Raw genomic sequence first — 23,791 nt, 5'->3', positions numbered from 1 at the left:
CTCTAAAAATCAATCAAGACATATCCTTGGGTGAGAATTAAAAAGAGAATTTTTTTTAAAATGAAATTTACAAATAGTAAGTAGGTTGAATACCCAAGAAGACATTTAAAGCAATGATAGATATATCAGTCATTCAACTATCTTTGTGCTCTCTGAGTCTGAGTACTGGGATACAGAAATAGGACTATTCTGTCCTTAAAGATCTCAGGCTGTCTGAAAATAGTAAATATAAGATGCTAATAGAAACAATTTAGGATATTCATATGTCAATTTGGTGTGGGGAGGAAGTAATTAGACTGATTTACAGTTTAATTTACTCTCTGTATAGGTAATAAATATATTTATACAGTTTAAAAGTCAAAATGTACAAGAGTATAAATTGAAAGCGTCTCTGACATCTCTCTCCTCTAGCTACCCAGTTTCTGCCCTCAGAAGCAACCTATTATTATTACCTGTGCATTCTTCTGAAGCTAACTCTTGAACTAAATCTTAAAAGGGTCATTTATATTAGGCCACTGATAAAAGAAGGGGATGATTTTCCAAGTAGAGGGAAAAAGCAGTTTGTATAATAGTGTGGACGAGTGAGACTATGTCAGATTTGGGAAATGATGTGATTAATTTGACAGAAACCAGAGTGATGGGCTAAAATGTCATGGTAAGAAATTGAGATTTTTATCATAAGTGTATGGTTGCTGTTGAAGATGTTTCTTAAAGCTTTTATTATTAAAGTAGTATGTATCTTGAACCCATTGCAGTACACTTTTCAGTGAGTATTCTATTTTTAATTAAAATCTTGTAATAAAATTGTATATAAGGAAATCCTAGGGGAGCTCTGAGTCCCAGAAGTCAAGATTCTCATTCATTAGAAAATACTAAATAGCTTGGTATACCTAGCTCTAGCTTAAGTATTCTGTTTACCTTAAGTAGTTTGTTTACCTCAGTATTACCTTAATGATGACATATTTTGGTATATGTTAAGATAGTCTACCAAAAAAGTATTTTCATTACAGCATGCCTTGGAAACTAACTCTATATTTAAACACAAACCAAGCTTGTTTTAGGCCCTATGTGATTTGATCTGTTAAGCAACTCTAAGGAAGTGTTTCTACCCCTTTTTTTATGAATTAAAAAAACTGAGGCTCTGAGGATTTGAGTCTCATAGATATTAAGTGACAAAGCATAGATTCAGACTCGGGCCTCTGACTCCAAAGCCAGTGCTCTTGGATATTCCCAGAGTTAGTTTATTATTATTATTGTTGTTGTTGTTGTTGTTGTTGTTGTTGTTGTTGCTTTGCTGACTGTAAGGAGGAAGGAAAAACCTACTGTAGCCACTGATCTGTTGTATTGTAACCCTTCACCTGAAGGATGTATTTAATCATTTAAAATCCCTAGATGATAATGTTGGAGGTGGTCCTCTGCTTATTTTATTTCCCTGGTTTCTATTTAGAGATCTCTAAAGTTGAGTTTTGACATAAGAGAAGAAGAAATTTGCTGAGTTCTGGGCTCATGTATGTACTTCATCCTTTAAACTTCTACAATTTTTGTAGCTTAGTTTTGAGGTATAGTATATATGTATCTTTTTTTCTCTGTGTTATAATTAATTACCCTACAAAGGTAGTACCTTAGTAAAGCAAGTAGACAAATGTCACATTTGAGTCAGCTTTCTGATGTATTACTTTTTGTTTACTTGGAAATTAACATGACAGACTATTTAGTATATAAAGTAAGAGAGAAAAGAATATACTTTGTTCGTTGGTTTTGAAAAATGATCAGGCCTGTCTGTATTTACAAATGGCTCTTTTGAAATTCTTGATCAACTAAGGTTTCACAGACTTGACTCCTTCAATCTGTGCCTGTTAATCAATGTTTTGAGACTAATTCTTGTTAAATTTGCTAAAAATCCCTCAGATAATGGGTAATACTCCAGCTAAAATATTCCACAAACCCAAAATTTCATGTTATACTACTGTCTTTATCCTTGGAATATACTAAGTTTTTCTGTAGTACATAGATTGTATGACTTCATATAGTTTTTTCATTTTGAATATATGTAGAAGGTGATTGTTAACTGCACACTTTAGCAACCTCACTGTATTCGTTCTGACATTTAGGTTCATTTATAGTAGGGGTGGGTAACTTTTTTTTTTTTTGCCAATGGCCATTTGGATATTTATAACATTATTCACAGGCCATACAAAAATTATCACCTTAAAAATTAGCTTGCTAGTGGACTGGGGGGGGGGGGGTAATGGGGGGGAAGGGGGTCAGATGTAATACTTTCAACAATAAAGAATTATTTTTTAAAAAATTAGCCTGCTATATTTGGCCAAACATTTAATTAATTCACCCCTAATGCCTTGGCAGGGCCAGACCAAGTAATTTCTCGGGCCTTATACAGCCCGCAATCCAGACATTCCCCACCCCTGATTTATAGTATTTTATTTCACAGGTTCTTTTCTCACCACAAGACTAATGACAGATAAGATCTTTTTTCACTTCTACATTTGACTTATGAGAACATTTCATTATTAGTTTATGTTGTAAAAATACTGGAATTTCATAACTTAAATCATATGACTATTTAAAACCAATTTGTTTGGCATGTGAATTTTATTCAAATTAAATACATATATGTTTTTCCAGTCAGTATCTGAATTTCTTTTAAAGAATGCTATCCTTATAAATATATTGTAAATACTCTTTAATGAATTTTAAATTTCAGATTTGCAGAATAAACTTCCAAGTTTACTCTTTGTTATTCTCTTGTATTTACTACTTTCCTTTTTTAAGTCAATCTGTTTATTTTAAACACAAGGTCTCCCAAACAAACCTGTATGAATAGCATACTTGCTCCCATGTGGTCCTGGGTAAGCCTTGTAAAAAAGCCAAATTGAGTTTTCAATTGGTTCAGTTGGCTTTCATTTAATTTGGCAGACCAATTCTAAGTACAGTGGAAAAAAGAGGCCTGGCAAATATATCTTGAGAGTATACAAGCTATTAAATAAACAGTAGTTAGCAGCCTCTTAATCCTTTCTTGATATCTAATCAGTGCCTTTGATTGCCTTAGACCTAGTCAAGAGAAAAATAAAAGGTTAAAAGGATAGAAAGGAGTTGAAGTAGGACAAGCAAAAAGAAGTGCACATACTGAAGACTCCTAATTAATCAAATAGTTGCTTTGGTGACACTCTGGCAACTGGTGTGTGTCTACCTTTCCTAGTTTTAGATCATCTTAAGAGGTACCTTACCGTTTAAATTTTTTTAAATGCCTTTTAAAAATGGTGGTGCGGTGTGTTTTTTTAATTCAGTAGATAACACAATGGGTCTTAATCTGATTTTTTGAAGTCATGGAATTCTATTATTTTGTTTGATGATCATTGATATTTGATTGCTATTCTAGTAGAACTTGGAAATAGTTTTCTTATTGTACTACTACTGCAGAGACTCTCTTAAGGTAATTGTTAGGGTCTCAGAAATGTCATATTGTATCTGACCCTCATTTTTATGACAAAATAAAGCTGTCATTTATTAAGCATTGACTGTCTACCAGGAGCTTTCTATATAGTCTTTACATATGAATCACTGCATTATTTAACTGATAAAGCGACAGACCTAGAGAGGTTAAAATTTAACTCTGCTATATATTTAGCATAGTGATTTAAGAGTATGAACTCTGGAACCAGATTGCCACCTAACTAACTCTGTGACATAAGACAAGTTACTTCTATCTGACCCAGTTTTCTTATCTGTGAGATGGGAATAGTAATAGCACCTACTCTTAGGGCTGTTGTAGAATTGAGTTAATAAATGTAGAACAGTTAGTGTCAAGTATATAATCACTCATATTCTTAGCATGCTACTGTTATTCCGCTACAGCATGGATCAAGAATTTTAGAAGTGATGTCTCAAGTTTTTGTTAGTTCCCTAAAGTACAGGTTGGGGATGGGAGAGACTTTAGAAATATGCTGAGCTGGGGGGGAACTGTAAGAGCAGATTTGTCAAAAGTTTAGTCTCCTGCCAGGCCACGGTGGCTCAGTGGTTGAGTACCTACCTATGAACCAGGAGGTCACGGTTTGATTCCTGGTCAGTGCACATGCCCAGGTTGTGGGCTTGATCCCCAGTGTGGGGCATGCAGGAGGCAGCTGATCAATGATTCTCCTCATTGATATTTCGATATCTTTCTCTCCCTCTCCCTTCTTCTCTGAAATCAATAAAAATTAAAGTTTAGTCTCTGGAAAAGCCGTTCCTGAGATGTGAGGTGGATCATGCTTGCTGGGAGCTTGCCCAGATGAGCCTATCAGTTAAGACTCTGTAGTTAATAGCCCTAGCCGTGGTCGGCAAACTGCGGCTTGAGAGCCACATGCGGCTCTTTGGCCCCTTGAGTGTGGCTCTTCCTAAGCCTTAGGAGTACCCTAATTAAGTTAATAACAATGTACCTACCTATATAGTTCAAGTTTAAAAAATGTGGCTCTCAAAAGAAATTTCAATTGTTGTACTGTTGATATTTGGCTCTGTTGACTAATGAGTTTGCCGACCACTGCTAGGGAAAGTGTCCCTAGGGAATAGTAAAGATGGAAGGTAATTAAGATGCACAAACTATTACCCCTTAAATGCTAGAAGTTAGAAAGCTATCTTACAATTCAGCACCATTTTTTGCCCTACCTGAGAGAAACCACACATAAATAAATAGACTCTGAAGGTGAAAATTTTGTTAAGTCCAACCTAGAAAAGGACTCATTCATCATCAAACCCTATCAAATAGATCCTATGAAGAATTTTGTATTATGAAGGTACAACTTATTTTACATGTACGTCACAACAGCTTTATTAAACTGCTAAACATATAGAGATTTATGAAGGTATCTGATAAAGGGTCGTGTTGATTAGGCAATGAACTGGTTATATATATATCCACAAACATAATTGAACACTAGCTAATATTTGATTTGACTTTTTATTACCCTTTTCTTTTAGAACTGTGATCCTGAATTGTCTGGGTCTGCCGGATTTTTGTGCAGTTTTAATTTCTTTCAGAATGTTTTTTTTAAAAAAATTTTATTGATTTGAGAGGAAGGGAGAGAGAGAGACATCAATGATGAGAGAGAATCATTGATCAGCTGCCTCCTGCACCCCCCTACTGGGTATCGATCCTGCAACCCGGGATGTGACCTTGACTGGAATCGAACACAGGACCCTTCAGTCCACAGGCTGAACCAGCTAGGGCTCAGAATGCTTTTAAGCGACCTTATTGTGGCTCTCATTCTCCCTCCCTTTCTCTCTTGAAGCTGTTACACTGTATTAAAAATCTAAAATCTTCCATCTTTTTTTTAAAAGTAGTGAATTTACTATATTTTCTCAACCTCATCTCCAATTCTTGGATCTCACAGGAATCCTTCAACTGCTTTCTACCAAGCGTTCCATTTGAACACGTTTCAGGAATCAAAGAACCTCTGGGATAGGTATGAATACTCACATATGGAATGTGTACATGCAAAGGTGTATGCATGAATTGCTTTGCACTGAACTGGTTTCTCATCACTAAAACTGATCTTTGTTATTTTAGAGGGCGACTCATGTAATTAGCATGGGACAAAGCAGCAAAATAAACCAAAAGGACAGTCTATATTTTATATAGGATATAAACATTTCTTCTTACTGAACTTTTAATTATATTTATTTTTGGAAGGATTTACATTTTCTATTGAATTTTATTATATGAAATATTTACTTACCCTTGTGTATTTTAATGTTAAAATATATTCTATAAAATAAAGTGCCTACAGTTATTTTAATTTTGTGCTACTTTTATTTCTCTGTAAAAGCCTTAGTGACTCAAAGCAAAATGTTATCTTATATTAAGAAATTGGAGGAGGGACAAAACCAAGGAATCAAAATAGTAGTCATTGTTTAACTCTTGGCTAGAAACTTTACCATCAAGCTTGTTGGCTAGAATTCATTAGATCTGCATTACTGTTTTGTAAATCCCTAAAATGGTTTTTCTCACAGAAATGTGTACATTTTACTTTTAATTTTTAAAAATATTGAATGAAGTCAAGTTCATTTATGGTAAAAGTTACTTTGGTTTATCTTTCTGCGTAATACACATTTTAAGTAGTATATGCTCTGTTGAGTTATTTTGCTAAATGTTTATTAGCACTCCATCATTTTGTGTCTAATTAAAAGAAGTTGAGCGCAAATGTTTTTAAAATTCTCACAAAGCTTTGTAAAGTTCTTTCAATTCTGCCTGGCAACGCATTTGTGTCCTCTGGCATAGTTTGGATAACACTCATGGACTTAACTCCATCTCTTTCATTTGAAAAGAGTATTGCTAAGTGCATGTCATGCTTAACAAGTCATGTTAAGACATGGTCTACATTGCCTAGAAATGGTAACAGTCTTCTAATTATTTGGCTTGATTTGCTTTGTGTGTCACTTGAAAGAAATTTTCTAACAAACTGTCTTTTTTGTGATGTGTTCCTTACTTTACTAAAAATGTTTTTAAAATAGTTACTTGTAGAACAAGACATTTTAAAATTTATAGTACCATGTTTATAAATTTCATTTTTAAATTGTTCAGCTAAAATAAATAAGTAAAATTGTTCCACTCTAGCAATAAGTTAAGGCATAAATGTAAATTGTGGCATGAAACAGCATGAAGGTTTAATCATTCGAATGGCTTGCCAGATGTAGCCAGCCAGGGTGAGTACTTTGGTGTATATTTTATACTTTTCTCTTAGAAAAAGGAAGAATAGCACTCTATATAGAAATGTAAGAATGGTTTTCACATGTATGATAATTTATTTCAAATAACTGACTTTTGTGAGCTGCCATGACATCAATATGAAAGATATCTATTTTCATCAAATCAATGTAGAAAGGTTTGAGCTTTTTTTAAATATAATTTGTATGTAATACTAAAAGATTTCTTTTGTTTCATTATAAAACAACCATAGAAATTGCCTGCTTTTCATTTGTTTTTAGGGCTAAATGCTCCTTATCTAGTTTTGATTTTAGATACCAGAAACATTTAAGGTATCGGAAATGAGGCAAGTTACTATATCTGTAGTTTCTCATGGGTTAAAATATATTCTCTTCTCCTTGGAGCCTGTTGTCCAGAGCCAACAAAGTTAACGGATACTTGTCTGTAGTATGTTAAAACCAAAATATAATCAGAATTCATATTCTAGATCAGCTATATTCAATGTAAATTGGCCTGTTGGTACTGAGGCTACAAGCCCGACCTGGTAGAAACTGACCAGTGGTTTCCTTTTAACTTTTTATCCAGCTTATTAAATTTTCAATTGAGAAGAATAGTAGCACCTAGCTTTATTAGTTCCAAAACATCTACCACTTCACTTGGCAGATATCTAGACTTTTGAATTAGCTAAAAAAGTGTTGTGGGACTATTTATTTTTTTTCATTGCAGACAGGGGTTGAAGATTTGTATGTGTTAAGCTTTAAAAAATTATTATATATAACTTTTCCTAACCTTGTTTGTATTAGATCTCACCAAAGTGTCTTGTTCATTTTTTACTATTATAAATTTTGAATTTTAAAAAATTTTACAACTAATTTGGCAAGTAAGTACTTAATAGAATCATTCAGTATTTATCTTCTACTTGCTTTGAGGTATAAACTTGCCTATGTAAGTCTCCTATTTATAAAGTATTGGAAATCATTTTCGGTAGGGGAAGCTTTTAAGTCCTGTGCCAGTTTTCATTAAGCCTGCCCTAGAAATCTGAAGAACCCTAATTTTGCCTACTTGAAAGACTGGAATCTTTTTCTAGGATTCTTTTCATAGAGTATCTTTTAATCAAAATATAAGTAACTAATATACCTTTCTCACTTGACTTAGAGTACTCTCATAGCCCCTCTGTTTTCTTCTCTATTTTAATTAGAATTAGCAAGTTGAGAAGCTTTTCACCAATCAGTCTGCTTCTGTCTGTATTTAGCTATTCTCTTTCCTTTCCCTTTTACTGTAGGTGCCATCATTGTTTTCTGGCTCCCCATTTGTCATTTGCAGAGTCCTCAGATAATCATTCAGCTGAAACCATCACTAAATGTGTATAAGGACAGTAGATACTGATATGTCAAAAATAATACAGGCCTTTCTTAGGAAGCCCAAATGTTTGTGTGGACTGTTTATTAAAATGAATAATGTAGCTTCCATAGTTAGCTTTATGGGGATTATTTTACCATGAAGAAGTTTCATTTTTAGTGATAGCATAGCCTATTAGCATTTCATTATAGTAGCTTTAAATTTTGACTTTCTATTTTCCTGCTTTAAAGAACTGCTTTCCAAATTTAAACATTGGCATTGCTTTGTTAAATCAATAGAATTGTTTTTGAAACTTGATCACTAGGGAGCAGGCGCTAATTGTGAGTCTTTTGAATGCAAAGGCTCAGAGTAAGAATTTACAGTAAACAATTTTATTCTCTTGTAAATATCAGGTCAGTAAGGTAGAGAGTACTAGAAGGAAGAAACTTTAGCTCAGGTAGATTAAACAGGAAATCAAGTAACTTGTAAGGATTTAACCTAATTGATAAACAACTTGCAATATTTCTGCCTTAGTGAAGAAAAGGCATAAATGTGGTTAACAGATGAGAGTTACAGTTGTTAGTTGCACCGTCCCCTTGAATCAGCTTGTCCTTCTTTATGATAGCACCAATATTTTAAGAGAAATAAAGAGAGTAGTACACATGGGTTATTAACTTAAAGTTAATGTCTGGTATGTCTTTTACTAGATACTTGATGATTTTGCTTAAATTTTATACAGTAATTATTTTTAGCTAGTTTTTTAAAATTATTAGATTAGGAAAAACTTAAAGTATTTTATGGTAGAAAAGGCTTCCAGTATTTCCTATCACTTTTCTGTATGAGATTTTATTTTTGAAATTAGGGGTAAATCAAAACTAAGTTGCTTGTATGAGACTATTTGTGTTGTTTTACGCATCCTCCATGAAGCTTTGATTCATTATTAAAACCCACCAGTACTTGTTCACCCAAATGGTAAAACTCAGGTTTCAGAACTTGGCTAATCTAATCTATATTTTGAATGCTCAGTGATATGTCTTTGTAAAAATCATTTTATGGAAATATAATTTGTATCAGAAAAGTACACCATTCATAAATGTACAGTTCAAACTGAACACACCTGTGCAACCAGCACCCAGCTCAAGATACAAAATAGTATAAGCTTCTTAATGACCCCTTCCTATCACTTCCCACTTCAAACTAATTTCTAATAAATGGAATAATTCACTATATATTTTGTTTGTGCCCTTTGAATCCAGTATTATGTTTCATCCATATGATTCAGCATAATTGTAGGTCTGAGCTACATACTTTTAAAGAATAACCAATAGTGGATCACTTGTTTGAGATTGTTAATGGTTTAATGTCCTCTCCTAGTGGGTATATTAGTTCTCGTGTAGCACCTCTGTTTTCTTCTCTATTTAAATTAGAATTACCAAGTTGAGAAGCTTTTCACAAATCTGCTTCAGCTGTATTTAGAGATTCTCTTTCCTTTCCCTTGAGTAAATGAATCTGAGCTGTTTTATAACCACCCCCAATATATTCCCTAATAATTTGTATCTAGTACTTAAATAATTTCTTATCTGATTACATTTTTACCTATTCCAGTTAAGGCTATCTAATAGAGGATAATCAAAGACACTAAAAATTAGAGGACAAAATTTAAATAACCTGTCACCTTTTAGTACTGGATCTCAGATTTCGATGAAAACCTAAGGACATGTTTATAAAATGTCCAGATGACATTAAAGCAGGAAGTCATAGCTATTACTGGATGATAGCATTTATAAATTTAATAATCTGAAGCATGAGAAATTGAAAGGACTTGTATGTAAATTTGGGAAGGTTGAATATGTAGAGTGTATTAGTTGATGGCATTTATAGTTTTAGTTAGCAAGTGACAGGCCTGCCACAAAAGCTAATGAAATTTTAGCTAGTGTTTTTGTAACTAGAATAAACAGGAAAAGATGGTGACAGACCTATTAAGCTTTAATGCAAAGCTAACTAGACAGTCTAGTTAGCATACTCTATCTGGACAACCAAGTGGGTGTTTCAGCAGGCAGGCTGGAGCTAACTTTCTGAAAGTGGATGGGCCCCCTGGAAAATAGTTTTGCCATCACTAGAAATAATAAAGCTGTCTTACTGGCTGTTAATTAGGAATGTTAACTTTGAGCAAGATTTAGCACCAATTACTTTTTAAATCCCTACTCTGTGGAGTTTTATTTCCCTTAGTGCTAAATGGAAAAGAGGCAAGAAAAGCATTAGAATTGAGTTTCTTTACTTCTTTTTTGTCATTATTGGCCATGGTTGTCAGAAAACCTCAGAAAGTTACATGTTTGCTTAGGAATGGAAGGCTAGCAAACTATTTTCTGTTCGGAAAGAATCCCATATGATAGACAATTAAGTGGTGGTCCCAAATAGGGAAACCAATGAGCTATGTCTTAAGATGGAAAAAAATAGGTAAAAACATCATCATATGATTGAAAGTGATAGCTATCATCTAGAATTCAAGCATTTTATACCTCAGTATAGCTGGAGGGATTGGTCAAGGCTTGTTCATTAGGAGGTGGGTTTTTGAGTTGAAACCTGAAAGATGAGTAGAATTTTGTCAGAAAGAGTTAAAGAACTGAGGGAAAGAGGGAGCATTCATTCCAGTTAGAGAAAATACTGTGAACCACTGTGGAAGTACAGGGCTAATGTGATAAGGATGGTTAAATTTGATTGGTGCATAAAATAATTGAAGACAACGGAGAAGAGATCTTGGATTGGATAGATACTAGAAAGCTAATGAAGGTGTTAATTAGGCAATGAAGATAAGGAGAGTGGTTATCAGAAGTTAGGAATTACACAATTTTGCAACAGATTGGATATGATATGATAGGGGAAGCAGTCAAATTTGTCTGCTTAATGTCAAACCTAATTGAATGCGAGAATGATGGCACTAGTGAAAGAATTGGTTTGGAAAGAAGAAAACAGTGATGAGATTCTGTTTTTAGCTACTTTTGGATGATTTGAAGGGCTGATGGAAAGTCAAGGTGGAAATACTTGGAATATAGCCGGAGATGCAGATCTGCAGCTTGGTAGAGAAATTAAGACTAGAAAAGATTGAAGATTGATTGACATATTTATATATAGCATTTCTTCTCTCTGAGCTTTGTTATGGCTAGCTGAAATGGGACACCTGACATGCTGACTTTATTTTCAGCACATGACAGAACTTCAGAATTGATGATGAGACATTATTAATTGCTCATCCATTATTATATGCTTTTGCACATATGTTTACCACTTTCCTCTTTACTTAGTAATTTTCTTAACGTAAGTCACCACAGCCTACTCTTGACAGGTCATGGTAATTATTTTCAGAATGAAATCTGAGAAACAATTGAAAAAGGTGGAAATAGTTGGTAAGGTGTTGTTTATTTTGTTTTTATTTTTCACCAAATGGGTTTTAAGTAAACCAAGGCTTTGAAAAGAACAGAAACTTGTGCGCTTTTTATTAAAATTTGAGTTGATAGCAGTTAGATGAGAGAAATGGCTGATACTGTATTCTAGCTGACATTTGTGTGTATGTGCATGCACACATTAATATTCTAAATCACTTAAGTCAGGAAATATATTAATTAGATCTTGTGATTGATTAGAGCATGTAAATGTGTTAGCTTGCCAAAAATTACCTTTGTGTTTAGGTATCAGTTGACTACTTCTAAAATATTTTTCATATTTGACAAATTCATTTAAATGTGATAATTTAAATGTGTATTCATTGATTAACATCCTTAAGAGCCAGCATTTCTATACCATTTTGTTTCCTGATTGTTTCTAATATTGAATTTCATTATAAATATTTAACAATTCAGAAGGTGCTCATTGTAATCTTTGTTTTAAGTTTTCAGTTGTGATAATTGGCCCAGAAATAGTAATGTATGTATAACCTGTGTCCTGGAATCCAAAAATATATCTTTCTACATACAGGCAGTCCTCAGGTTACGTCTGACTAGACATACGTCGTTTCGTGGTTACGTCGCCATTTCCCATTTACAGTATTTATTTAAAAAAAAAAAGTCCCGTCATTTCAACGTATGTACATATGTGCTTTATGTTTTTTATTATTTATTTACCACTAGTAAAGGTCAGGAATTCTTATCTTTCTTTTAATTTTTTTTCACTGTTTCACTTCATTACTGCTGTGTATGTGCTCCATGTGAGTGATGTAGGTGCTTATGTAGGTGGGTTCCGACTTACGGTGAAAGTCGCATTATGTCGCGCCGTAGGAATGGATTTCCGATGTAACCCAATGACCTACTGTATTTAATTGGTAATCTATATATATAAAAGCCTAAGCGACCTTTACGACCAGTTGACTGGCCGCTATGACACACACTGACCACCAGGGGGCAGACGCTCAATGCAGGAGCTGCCCCCTGGTGGTCAGTGCGCTCCCACAGCCAACTTCCCATGATTGGCCAACCTCCCGTGGTCCCTCCCCCTGGCCAGCCCCTATCGCTGGCCAGGCTGAGGGACCCCACCAGTGCACGAATTCGTGCACTGGGCCTCCAGTCTAAAATAATAAAAGCATAATATGTTAATTAGACTGGACAGCCAAATGACCTTCCAGACGTCCTTCCGGACAAAGCTGGGGCTGCAAGGGCTGAGGCAAGCCACCACAGCTGTGAGGTCCTAGCCCTTTGCACGAATTTCGTGCAAAGGGTCTCTAGTATCAAGATAAATAAGGTAGTCTCTCCCAAAATCCACACACTATTAGAAGGGGAACAAGGAAGGAAAAGAGTTGATCTGACTAATCACACTCCTTCTATTCACATGACTATTAACCATTGAGCTTCAGAAAATTCTGTTTATTTGGAGCCGCTGCTTCTGTTTTATTTTTATTATTTTATTTTTTTATTGTTTAAAGTATTACATGTCTCCCCTTTTTCCCCCATTGACCTCTACCTGGCCACTCCCACTCACCAGGACAAGCCCCAGTGTGCATGTCCATTGGTTATGCTATAAATGAATGCATACAAGTCCTCTGGTTGAGTTCTTACCCCCCTTCCTTCACCCTCCCCTGCCTTCCCTCTGAGGTTTGACAGTCTGTTCAGTGTTTCTTTGTCTCTGGATCTATTTTTGTTCATCAGTTTATGTTGTTCATTATATTCCACAACTAAGTGAGATCATGTGGTATTTATCTTTCTCCAACTGGCTTATTTTGCTTAGCATAATGCTCTCCAGGTCCATCCATGCTGTTGCAAATGGTAAAAGTTCCTTCTTTTCTACAGCAGTGTAGTATTCCATTGTGTAGATGTACCACAGTTTTTTAATCTACTCAACTCCTGATGGGCACTTAGGCTGTTTCCAAATCTTAGCTATTGTAAATTGTGCTGCTATGAACATAGGGGTGCATGTATCCTTTCTGCTTGGTGTTTCTGCTTTCTTGGAGTATATTCCTAGAGGTGGGATTACTGGGTCAAATAAGAGCTGTTTCTATTTTAGATATTACTTAGTTTTTCGGGGGAAAAAAAGTTGTATGTCTGGGATAATCCTAAACATACTTTGTTTTAAGAAATGAGATATCAGTTCTTAAAAACATAATATGTGGTGATACCTTAAATTTTAAGAACAGTTATATTTCCTTTATGCTAGCTGTTACTAATAAAAGCTCAGAGTCAAGGGTTCAGCTTTCTGTTAGCAAAGCCTGCAGGTCCTTATTGCATATATTGAGTAATATATAACTGGCTTCCACTTACTTTTCCATTTTTATCTTCTTTTCCCACCCCCATTTTCTTTCTTTTTTTGTATCTCTATAAACTTTTTACTTTTGAAAGAATGAGTAGTAGAAGTCATTTGCAAATAAACATGGTCTATTAAAAATATTGATAACTTATATTATTAGAGCTTTTCAAAACTGTATTAATGAAATTTTTTAAGCCGTATGTTGTATATCTTCCACCAATAGATGCATTTGATATAATGCATAACTTGCTAAACAACTACTTTTTATATTTAGTATCTTAGCTCAACCACAGATACATGAGGTTTCCTGTAATTGTGTATGTCTTTTTATATGTGAATTTCTTAGAACACAGTCTTTCTAGTGTTTTCATTCTTTTTTTTTTTTAATTGAATCTTTATTGTTCAGATTATTACATTTGTTCCTCTTATTTTTCCCCCCCCATCCTCCCAGCTCCCACCCCACCCTCCGCCCTCACTCCCCACCCACTGTCCTCATCCATAGGTGCACGATTATTGTCCAGTCTCTTTTCACATCTCCCACACCCCTTTCCCCCCCCCAAGAATAGTCAGTCCATTCCCTTTCTATGTCCATGATTCTATTATGATCACCAGATTATTTATTCACTTGATTCTTAGATTCACTTGTTGATAGATGCATATTTGTTGTTCATAATTTGTATCTTTACCTTTTTCTTCTTCCTCTTCTTAAAGGATACCTTTCAGCATTTCATATAATGCTGGTTTGGTGGTGATGAACTCCTTTAGCTTTTCCTTATCTGTGAAGCTCTTTATCTGACCTTCAATTCTGAATGATAGCTTTGCTGGATAAAGTAATCTTGGTTGTAGGTTCTTGGTATTCATCACTTTGAATATTTCTTGCCATTCCCTCCTGGCCTGCAAAGTTTCTGTTGAGAAATCAGCTGACAGTCGTATGGGTATTCCCTTGTAGGTAACTGGGTTTCTTTCTCTTGCTGCTTTTAAGATTCTCTCTTTGTCTTTTGCTCTTGGCATTTTAATTATGATGTGTTTTGGTGTGGTCCTCTTTGGATTCCTTTTGTTTGGGGTTCTCTGCGCTTCCTGGACCTGTAGGTCTATTTCTTTCACCAGGTGGGGGAAGTTTTCTGTCATTATTTCTTCAAATAGGTTTTCAATATCTTGCTCTCTCTCATCTTCTGGCACTCCTATAATTCTGATGTTGGTGCGCTTGAAGCTGTCCCAGAGGCTCCTTACACTATCTTTGTATTTTCGGATTCTTTTTTCATTTTGCTTTTCCGGTTGGGTGATTTTTGCTCCTTCGCATTTCGAATCTTTGACTTGATTCTTGCGCTCCTCTGGTCTGCTGTTGGGTGTCTGTATAATATTCTTTATTTCAGTCAGTGTATGCTTAATTTCTAGTTGGTTCTTTATCACAACATCGAGGGTCTCATTAGATTTCTTGAGGATCTCACTATATTTATCGGCGGCTTCTAGACAGTTCTTGAGAGACCTTAAAAGTGTGGTTCTGAACTCAATATCCTCCATTGACAGTTTTGTCCTGTTTCTTTGTCTCCGCATTTTTTATGCTTTCTTGGTACACCCCCAAGTGGTCTTTGTGCACAGTCTTGTTGCCTTTAAGCCTTGATTGATGTCGGCAATACCGGGGGTGATTTGACCTCCGGGCTAACTGGCTATGAGAGTCAGCTGTGTCTGCAGTGGGAGAGCTTCTGTGCTGGATCTCTAGGGCGGTGCTAATCTAGCCTTTGCCTGAGGCTATCTGGCAAATGGCTCTGCGAAGGGCTTGGGCGGGGCGGGTCCCTGGGGATCTACAAGGCAGGCAGAACAAGCAGTTATGGCTGCTCTCAGTCCCGTCCGCAGAGGCTCTGCCTCTCAGAGTCCCAGCAACCGCTGCAAACCTCAGAGAGAAAGCTGCCTCGGAGAGTTCCGACCGAAGCCAGACAGTCCCGCTTCTCCCGTTTGAGTCTTGGTCCCCAGAGACTCGCCCAGATCTGGAGCTCAGAGTCTGAAACTCCCTCCCGATTGAAAACAACAACCGCGCCCTCCGCCGCCAGCCCGCTCTGCGCACTCCGCACCTCAATATTTCACTTCAGCACTGCGCCTCCTCTGAGTCTGGGTATGATATTCTCTTTCCTCCTAGTTGTAGAATTTCCACTCAGCCAGCCTTCCTGTGGATTCTGGATGCTGTCTGTTCTGTCCTTTAGTTATATCTCTGAAGTGGTTGTTCGAGGGCAGCAATCTCCGGCGTTAACCTATGCCGCCATCTTGGTTTCTCTCTAGTGTTTTCATTCTAATAGGTACCTTTGGACTGATTTTTTTCCCCCATAAGTTTATCTTTGATATTTCTAGCATTATTTCCCTAACATATAATGTATGGAAAGACTGTATGTAATTTATTGGAGGCATACATGGTTGCTCCATTTTCCCATTTCTCCATTCAAAAATAAGCATTTCTGACCTTTAGAGCAAGCATTGACTTATGTCCAGGATTCCTTAAAACGGTGTGTAGTGAACTTTTCAAAGAATGTGGTTTATACTGAAAATGAAATTTTGTATCAAACGAAGCTAAGCATATTTATTCAAATAATAAGTTCCTTTCGGAACACTTTTAAGTTTGTTTGATTTCACTTAACAGTTTTGACATAATGACTTGAAAATTAAATCATCTACCTTTTTGCCGCTGTGCTCTTTTGTTCTATTAATATCAATTTGCCATAAAACTATCTAAATAATGGTGAACGTAAACCTGGTTCTTGCTGGACTGTAGTATCAGAACTTTTAATAAAGGAGAATGATAACTATCAAAATGATCAGGATTTGTTTTTTGTCACAATCTTGAGACAGATTCAAGATTATTATTGATATATTAGAATAGATTTCTAAGTAAATACTCATTTTTAGGAGATTTCAATTTCAAATTAATTTTTAGATGATCACTAGTTAATCTTAATTCATCCACAAGCCCTTCAGTTACCTAAGTTTATTTTAGATTTTAATAAGGATTTTTTACATGTTGGAATTTAGTGATCAGAACTCGAAGTGCTACTGTTCTTAGTAGCAACTAATTGTGAAGATGCATGCTCAGGAAAATTTTGATACAGAAGTTTTATCTTTTTTAAATGTATGTAGCTCTTAAAGTCAAATTTTACCATGTATTTGTATAATGCACACACACTTTAAAAAACTTTTCTGTAAGCTGCATAGTGAAATAGCTAAATTTGCTTTTTATGGATGGTTTCTATTCTGGTTTCCAAGGCTTTCCAGGCATTTATCATAACAATGCTTGTTGTTGGTAGGCCTTTTAACCAAGTGTCAGGTAGTTTGCCCTTTAAATGACCAGCTCATCAAAGCTTTACAGACAAGCAAATTACTAGCATACATATATTTCAGGAAAAATTTACTTTGCTTAATATGGCTAGGTTTTGTATCTTCTCATGAGACTTGTTTCACAAAAGCGTAAATTATCAAAATAACACTTTTTAAAATGTAGTGCTTTAAATGGTAATATTTTGGTTGATAGGAGACAAGAGTTGCATTAAACTTTCAAAAACCATTTCGGTAATATGATGATGAAATGACCACAACTTTAAATTATTATTTATCTTCATAAACATGGATTTTTGCCTTCACCAGGTGATTACATTATAAGGCTGTGCTTTGACAAATGACAGTAAAGTTGTATGATTTTATTGAAGTCAAATGTGTTGTGAGATTACATTTGGAAAGATATTCATAAATTGGAAAAATCCTAATAGTTCCTCATATTATGTTGGAGTCTTAAATGACACTGTGTAATATAAAAATACCATTAAAAGTTTAAAACTTATAATAACCTAACTCCAACCCCTACATTTGGGTCAAATATCTCTGGAGATGGCTGCAGAGTTTTCTTTACAATGCTGTCTTTGAGTCTTCTATAACTTTGCACGTATTGATCTTCCTTAACAATGGCCTCCCTCCACCCCTCAACCCCATGATGTCATTAGGCAGTTAATTTAGGCAAAAATATGCCCATAAATATGTGGTTTGCCTTTTCTGTGGATTACTGGCAACTGAAAATATAAATTAGCATTCTTATCAGGAAGATAATTTTATTAATATTATCCTTCAGTGATTAAAATAGATGCCCAGTTTATCTTTCTTGTAAAAAGTTAATAAGATTATATTCTTAATGAAGTAATTGATGCCATTATTAACTCTCCCTACTCCCAATTTTCTTAATGTGCTATACACAGATGAACAGTAGGACCACTTCTGAATAGGACACATTGTTATAGCTGTTATATGAAACATATAACGTTTTATTCTTTCCATCATGTCTGATTTTAAATTGGGGGTGGTAGAGACAGACTAGGATTTAAGTATAAAAATTGCTGTCTTGAGCATTTAAATGATCAATATAAATCATAACTAATCCAGTCACCTGTTCTATAAGTCTAGAGCAGCTGTGGGCAAACTACGGCCCGTTTGAAATGAATAAAACTAAAAAAAAAAAAAAAAAAAGACCGTACCCTTTTATGTAATGATGTTTACTTTGAATTTATATTAGTTCACACAAACACTCCATCCATGCTTTTGTTCTGGCGCTCCGGTCCAGTTTAAGAACCCATTGTGGCCCTCGAGTCAAAAAGTTTGCCCACCCCTGGTCTAGAGACTCATAGATGGATGTGGGCCAAACAATAGGATTCCAGTGCCATTCTACAGGACTACAAAGCTGTCTATAGGAAGTTATGGTGTTAAATCATAATTTCTGGGTCATGATCTTAAACCTATAATTGATTCCATTTCTATTGACTCTTTACTAACAAGTATTCCTGATAGCCTCAAAGTCCATGCTGAAATTTAAAGTTTGAAGTATCCAGATTAAATATGAACTTATTTTACATTAAAAAAAATACTTAAGTGCAAAATATCAGTTGTGTAATCATGGTAAAACATAAAAAACTTTGCTATAAAAGATTTTTAAAGGCTATTTGATTAAAACATTTATTTACTTAAACTCTTTGCTAGAATTTTTTTTAGAATTCAGCATCGGAGGAGGAATGTGACATAATAATGATGAAAGCCGAAAGTTTAAAAGTTGTGATGCCCTCACATGGTTGGAGGGTAATTCTAGCTTCTAAGGACTGAATGTTGTCCACAAGAGTGTCTCATCAGGTCATAAATTGGTAAGACATATGGATTAGATTTTATGTGTTATACCTGATGTTATTGTATTGAGATGACTATTTATGAACAAAATGAGCACATTGTATAACTAAGAATATAGTATTAACTATAAGTTAAAACTTAGAATTTTAAATACTTGATGTAATCCTTTCAAAGTCTCATGAAGCTAAAGGCCATATGTTTGCAGTGGTGTTTAATAAATAATCAGGTTTTAAAATAAAATGGCATCCTGTATTATAGTATGATTATGTAAATATTGCTTTTGCATCTGCTATGGATGCTTACTATATAGGTAAGAGCCCCGAATACTTTCTAGTTATCGCAGGAGATATTTGAGAAATAATATATTGATTTTTTTAAAACTTACATTTATTTTCTTCATAAACCAATTTAAATTAGTTTATTGCTTTGGGGATTTTATTTTTCTTAATAAAAGCCGTCTTTCTTCTTGATGTCTCTAAAAATAAAGCCAAGAAAATTTTCTCATTTCTTGCATTGAGAACACCTAAGATGCTATTATCAACTGAAAATATGTTAGAAGTCAATATACATTTTTGTATGCCCTGAAAATTAAACCATTTCCTTTCAGAATTATATTCAGCTTAGAAAACAAATTTTTAAACTGTTTTGTGTGCCTACTAATTTTGCTTTGTTTTTTACACAGCTATATTTTACAGGGGGTTTCTTGAAATAATACAGTTTAGATTAGGAAATCTTAATCTGCAATCTGAAGATAATCGTATTTTGCAGATGAAGTGAAAATTTGGGTTAAGTTATGTGTCACGGTTATATTGTTGAAGAATTAATATTTTCATTACAGTGCGGTGCACAGATCCTGCAAGTCTCTTAAAGATTATTTGACATTATCATATAAACACAGCCTTCTGTATCTATTTCTGACTTTATTCTTAACCAGAGATAGGTTATTCTCTCCCTTACACACACCCACACACACTCGCTCGCTCACTCTCTCAATCACTCACTCACACCCATCCTTATTTTTAAATAATGTTCTACATGATTTCTGATATGGTATTCCATGACTTTATATGGATCATATTCTATAAACTTAGATTTCTTAAACCAGCCATTGAAGTCAATGGTTGTCTAGAGGAAATACAATAAAGTAACAACAGTTGTCCCTTATTTTATATACTTTTTTTTTAACTTTCTACCATAAATTGCATAACTTTGGTAATTAAGAAAATAATGTCTGACTTTTAGTGTAGCATGTCCATATTTAGTACTCAGTGAGTGAGCTTCAAGGGATCACGACCCCTATGGAATTTTGGATTGAATGTTATGTATGTTCAGTTTTTAGTAAAAGGTTCTGAGTATTTGTCAGATTTTCAAAAACAGTTGAGTAACATTGCTGTTGAATGTTTGTGTCTAACGGCCAAAGCCTTGTTAGACACCTCAATGTGTAACTTAAGAAAGATATTTTTAATGAATACACCGATTGTAACTGTTACTGGTATTTATCCAAGACTGGTTTATTATAAATGACCATTAGACTGATGGAACAAATAGATCCTACCAGCATTTAGTGTACTGTCAATCTCTGTGCCCAAGTGTGGGATTGGATTTCTCCGCAGAGTAGTTGTTTTTGGTACTGAGTGGTTACTACAGTCAGACATAGCTGAGTGTTTTTGGCATGTTATTTAATTTTCACAACAGCCATGTTATATAGATACTATCAATATCCTCAATTTACAGAGAAGGAAATTGAAAGTTTTAGAGAAATTAAGTAACTTGCTCAGGTCACATAGCTGTTAGCTATGATACAAATCTAGCTTTCTAACTGGATCTTGGGCTCTCAGTTGGTATGGCAGTATGCAGAGTAACCCTGGAAAATTTGAAGGATAATCTAAGAGAGAATTTTAGTGTATGTTGATGTAAATACATGAATTTGATTTCCTTTGAACTTAAGTAGTGATTGCTCAGTCTCTATTATAAAACCATCTTTTAAAGCACTTGCCAAAAATTAAGTTTGGTAAGTTGCTTACTATCTAAAATTAAGTATTTATTGCATTAGAAAATAACCTATTTAGTGCTTACAATTTTAAGCACATTTATTATGTATTATTATAAAAGTTTTAGAATTGACTAGAATGCTTTTGTAGTACTAACCACTAAGGAACTCACCCTTTAATATTTAAGGTTTATTAATAGCAAACACTGGGGAGGGGTTTAAAAACCTACTTTAGGCTACAAATATTTCTTGGTAGATGAATAAATCCCAGGTATTAAGTGTTTTTAATAAAATTCCTTTGTCTAAATATGGCTTAAAGTTAAGTACACAATAATAGTACTGCTTTAAAAAAAAGTGAAACCATAAGAATTTGTTTATTTTTCAGTTAAATTGAAACAGTCTGCAGATCAAGTATAAGCTTAATTTCTTCAGGTCCATGGTTCAAAATATACAGACAACTTGATATGTCATCAGAAAATGAGAATTCTATCTTAAAAGTCTTTTAGATATTTGTGCATCAGCTCTTTAGTAGCAATATAGTTGCCTTTTCAGAATTGAAATTATGGAAGGTTTGAGAAATAAAATCAAACCTAATTCTTTCTCTGACTGACTTATTTCGCTTAGCATGTAATACCTTAATCAATAAAGAAAATTTTTTAAAAAATCAAACCTAATCCAAGTTTTCAACACTATTATTGTTATAATGTTCACATATTCCTTTCCTGACCTTGAGTATATTTGCATGGACACTAATAGTTGCAGTCATGGTTAAGTAGCTCTTAAGTAGTTTTTAGTGTTCCAACTATTTGTCTATTTGTACACAGGTAATAGTGGTATGTCATGGGTTTTGAATTTTGGACTGATATTTTGATATCTTTGAAATCCCTTCCAGTTTTGTGTGTTTTTTTCCTACCTCTGGTTATTTCTCCTCAGTACTCTTAGCAGACTTTTCCTTTCTATTTGTCCTTTTCAGTATTTTTGGTGTCCTCAGGATGCTGTCTAGACCTTCTTTTCACATTCTTCCTAGGCATCTCTCCTTACATTCAAACTTCCCTGATTTCTCATAGCCAGTTAATCAAGTAGTACTGCCATGCTTGTCTCCTGAGTATTTCTTTAGCCTTTTCACTTTTCTCATTCCAGTTCAGGGCACAGCCCTTTCTTATGAGGAAATTCAAAAGCCTTCTAACTGGTCTTCATTATTTGAATTTTCTAACATGGTCAGCTGTACCTGCTGCTTTTACTTGGGATATTTTTGTGTGTACTCTTTTCATCTCTGCCCAACTGTGGCACTTCCTCTACTAAACATTCCTTCCTGACCCTAAATCTTGATATGTGCCCCAAAATACCCTGTAAATCTTTTTCTGTCTTAGCATTTCTCACATCTCTATCTTGTCTATCTCCTGCACTAGACTGTAAAGTCGAACTCTGGGATATTGTTTATTTGATATTGTAACCTGTAATCAGCATTTAAGTACATTACAATCCTTTGCAATGTGGTATCTGGAAAGAATGTTAGAAATTATTACATACAGTTAAAGCAGTGAGCCAGATCACCTGACTCCTAAGTCAATATTCTTTGTGTATTTCATTATATTTAGAGTTTTACCATGAGCTTTACTAATACAAATTATATACTTAACATATTGATTGCTTGCCATGTTCCAAACACTAAACTAATGCATTATTTCACTGAATCCCTGTATCTGGCCCTATTATTATCCTTTGGAGAAGCTAAGTAACTTGGTGAAGTCATATTGTAAAAGTGATAAAGTTCGGCCATAACCGGTTTGGCTCACTGGATAGAGCGTCGGCCTGCGGACTGAAGGGTCCCAGGTTTGATTCCGGTCAGTTCGATTCTGGTCAAAGGCATGTACCTTGGTTGCGGGAACATCCCCAGTAGGGGGTGTGCAGGAGGCAGCTGATCGATGTTTCTCTCTCATCGATGTTTCTCTCTATCCCTCTCCTTTCCTCTCTGTAAAAAATCAATAAAATATATTTTATAAAAAAGTGATAAAGTCCGGACCATCTCTAAGTTTATCTTCTGGGTCTAGATTATAAATCTGACTTGGGAGGGAATTTAGTAGCATTTATTGCAGCCACTTTTCTTATACTTGAACCATGTCTACAATACATCTTCAAAGTTGTCTTTTGAACACGTCAAGTGATGTTTATCTTGGCATACTGGTCTTCTTTCTTTTCCCATTTTATGTTCAAACCTTTTGTAAACCCTTCCTCTACAACAGGGAATCTAAAATGTAAAGCAGAAAAACCAGATGATTGCCATTACTAAAAGCATTTAGGAAAGGGATTAGGTTTGTGTGAAAATATAAGCTGCACTACAAATTCTGTGGAAACGCTGAGCTGAGAACATTCTCTAATTAGTTCTTTGGTTTCATAGCTGCCATATTTAAGAAAATGGGTCCCTGTTCATGGCCATAAGTTATTGGTATTTATACAAAGGTAGCTCTAAAGGTGTTTTGTTTTGTTGGTTTTTTTCAAAATGGATAAGGAGACATTGTTTAACATATTAGAGATCACAAGGATGTTTTCCCACTGCGTAATTATTGGTTATGCTGATGATGCAAGGATTTCATGGGACTCCTTTAGATGTGCTTTGATCCACTCGTGTAAAAAGAGTAAGGTGCATCTGAATTTCTTCAGAGTCCGGGATCTAGAACTTCTGTTTTTTCATGAGGCATGTTTAAAGACATGGCAGTTTGAATTGTCTTCTGTATCTGACCTGATCAAACCAGCAATCTTTTGGCCTCCTTTTTCCACCTTCATGGATAGCTGATAGTTTCTTCTATTTCTCCCCTTTAGATTCAGTTCTAATTGTCTATAGAATATGATATTAGGCAATTGAGAGAACCCACAGATGGATATTTGTGAGG

At 34.8% G+C, this 23,791-nt stretch overlaps 1 protein-coding gene across 8 annotated transcripts in view; it reads left to right on the top strand.

Moving 5' to 3' along the window:
• Nucleotides 1-23,791, top strand: part of TSC22D2 (TSC22 domain family member 2) — a 66,413-nt gene that overhangs the window by 9,852 nt on the left and 32,770 nt on the right. Inside the window, exons 2-3 of one of the 8 annotated variants that reach the window (XR_009451880.1) lie at nucleotides 5,385-5,456; nucleotides 18,770-18,927. The exons of 3 other annotated variants lie outside the window; for them this stretch is intronic. Coding sequence is in view for 2 of the 5 variants with exons in the window: in XM_059688151.1 (XP_059544134.1) it covers nucleotides 4,972-5,059 (88 nt within the window). In the remaining 3 variants the exon portion in view is untranslated. 4 more of the 8 variants (XR_009451882.1, XR_009451881.1, XM_059688147.1 and 1 more) reach the window with 4 other exon arrangements.

This window comes from Myotis daubentonii, chromosome 3 (genome assembly GCF_963259705.1).
Source record: "Myotis daubentonii chromosome 3, mMyoDau2.1, whole genome shotgun sequence".
Classification (NCBI taxonomy): Eukaryota; Metazoa; Chordata; class Mammalia; order Chiroptera; family Vespertilionidae; genus Myotis; species Myotis daubentonii.
Note: the sequence above shows the minus strand (reverse complement) of the source record. Positions and strands in the feature narration are given on the sequence as shown.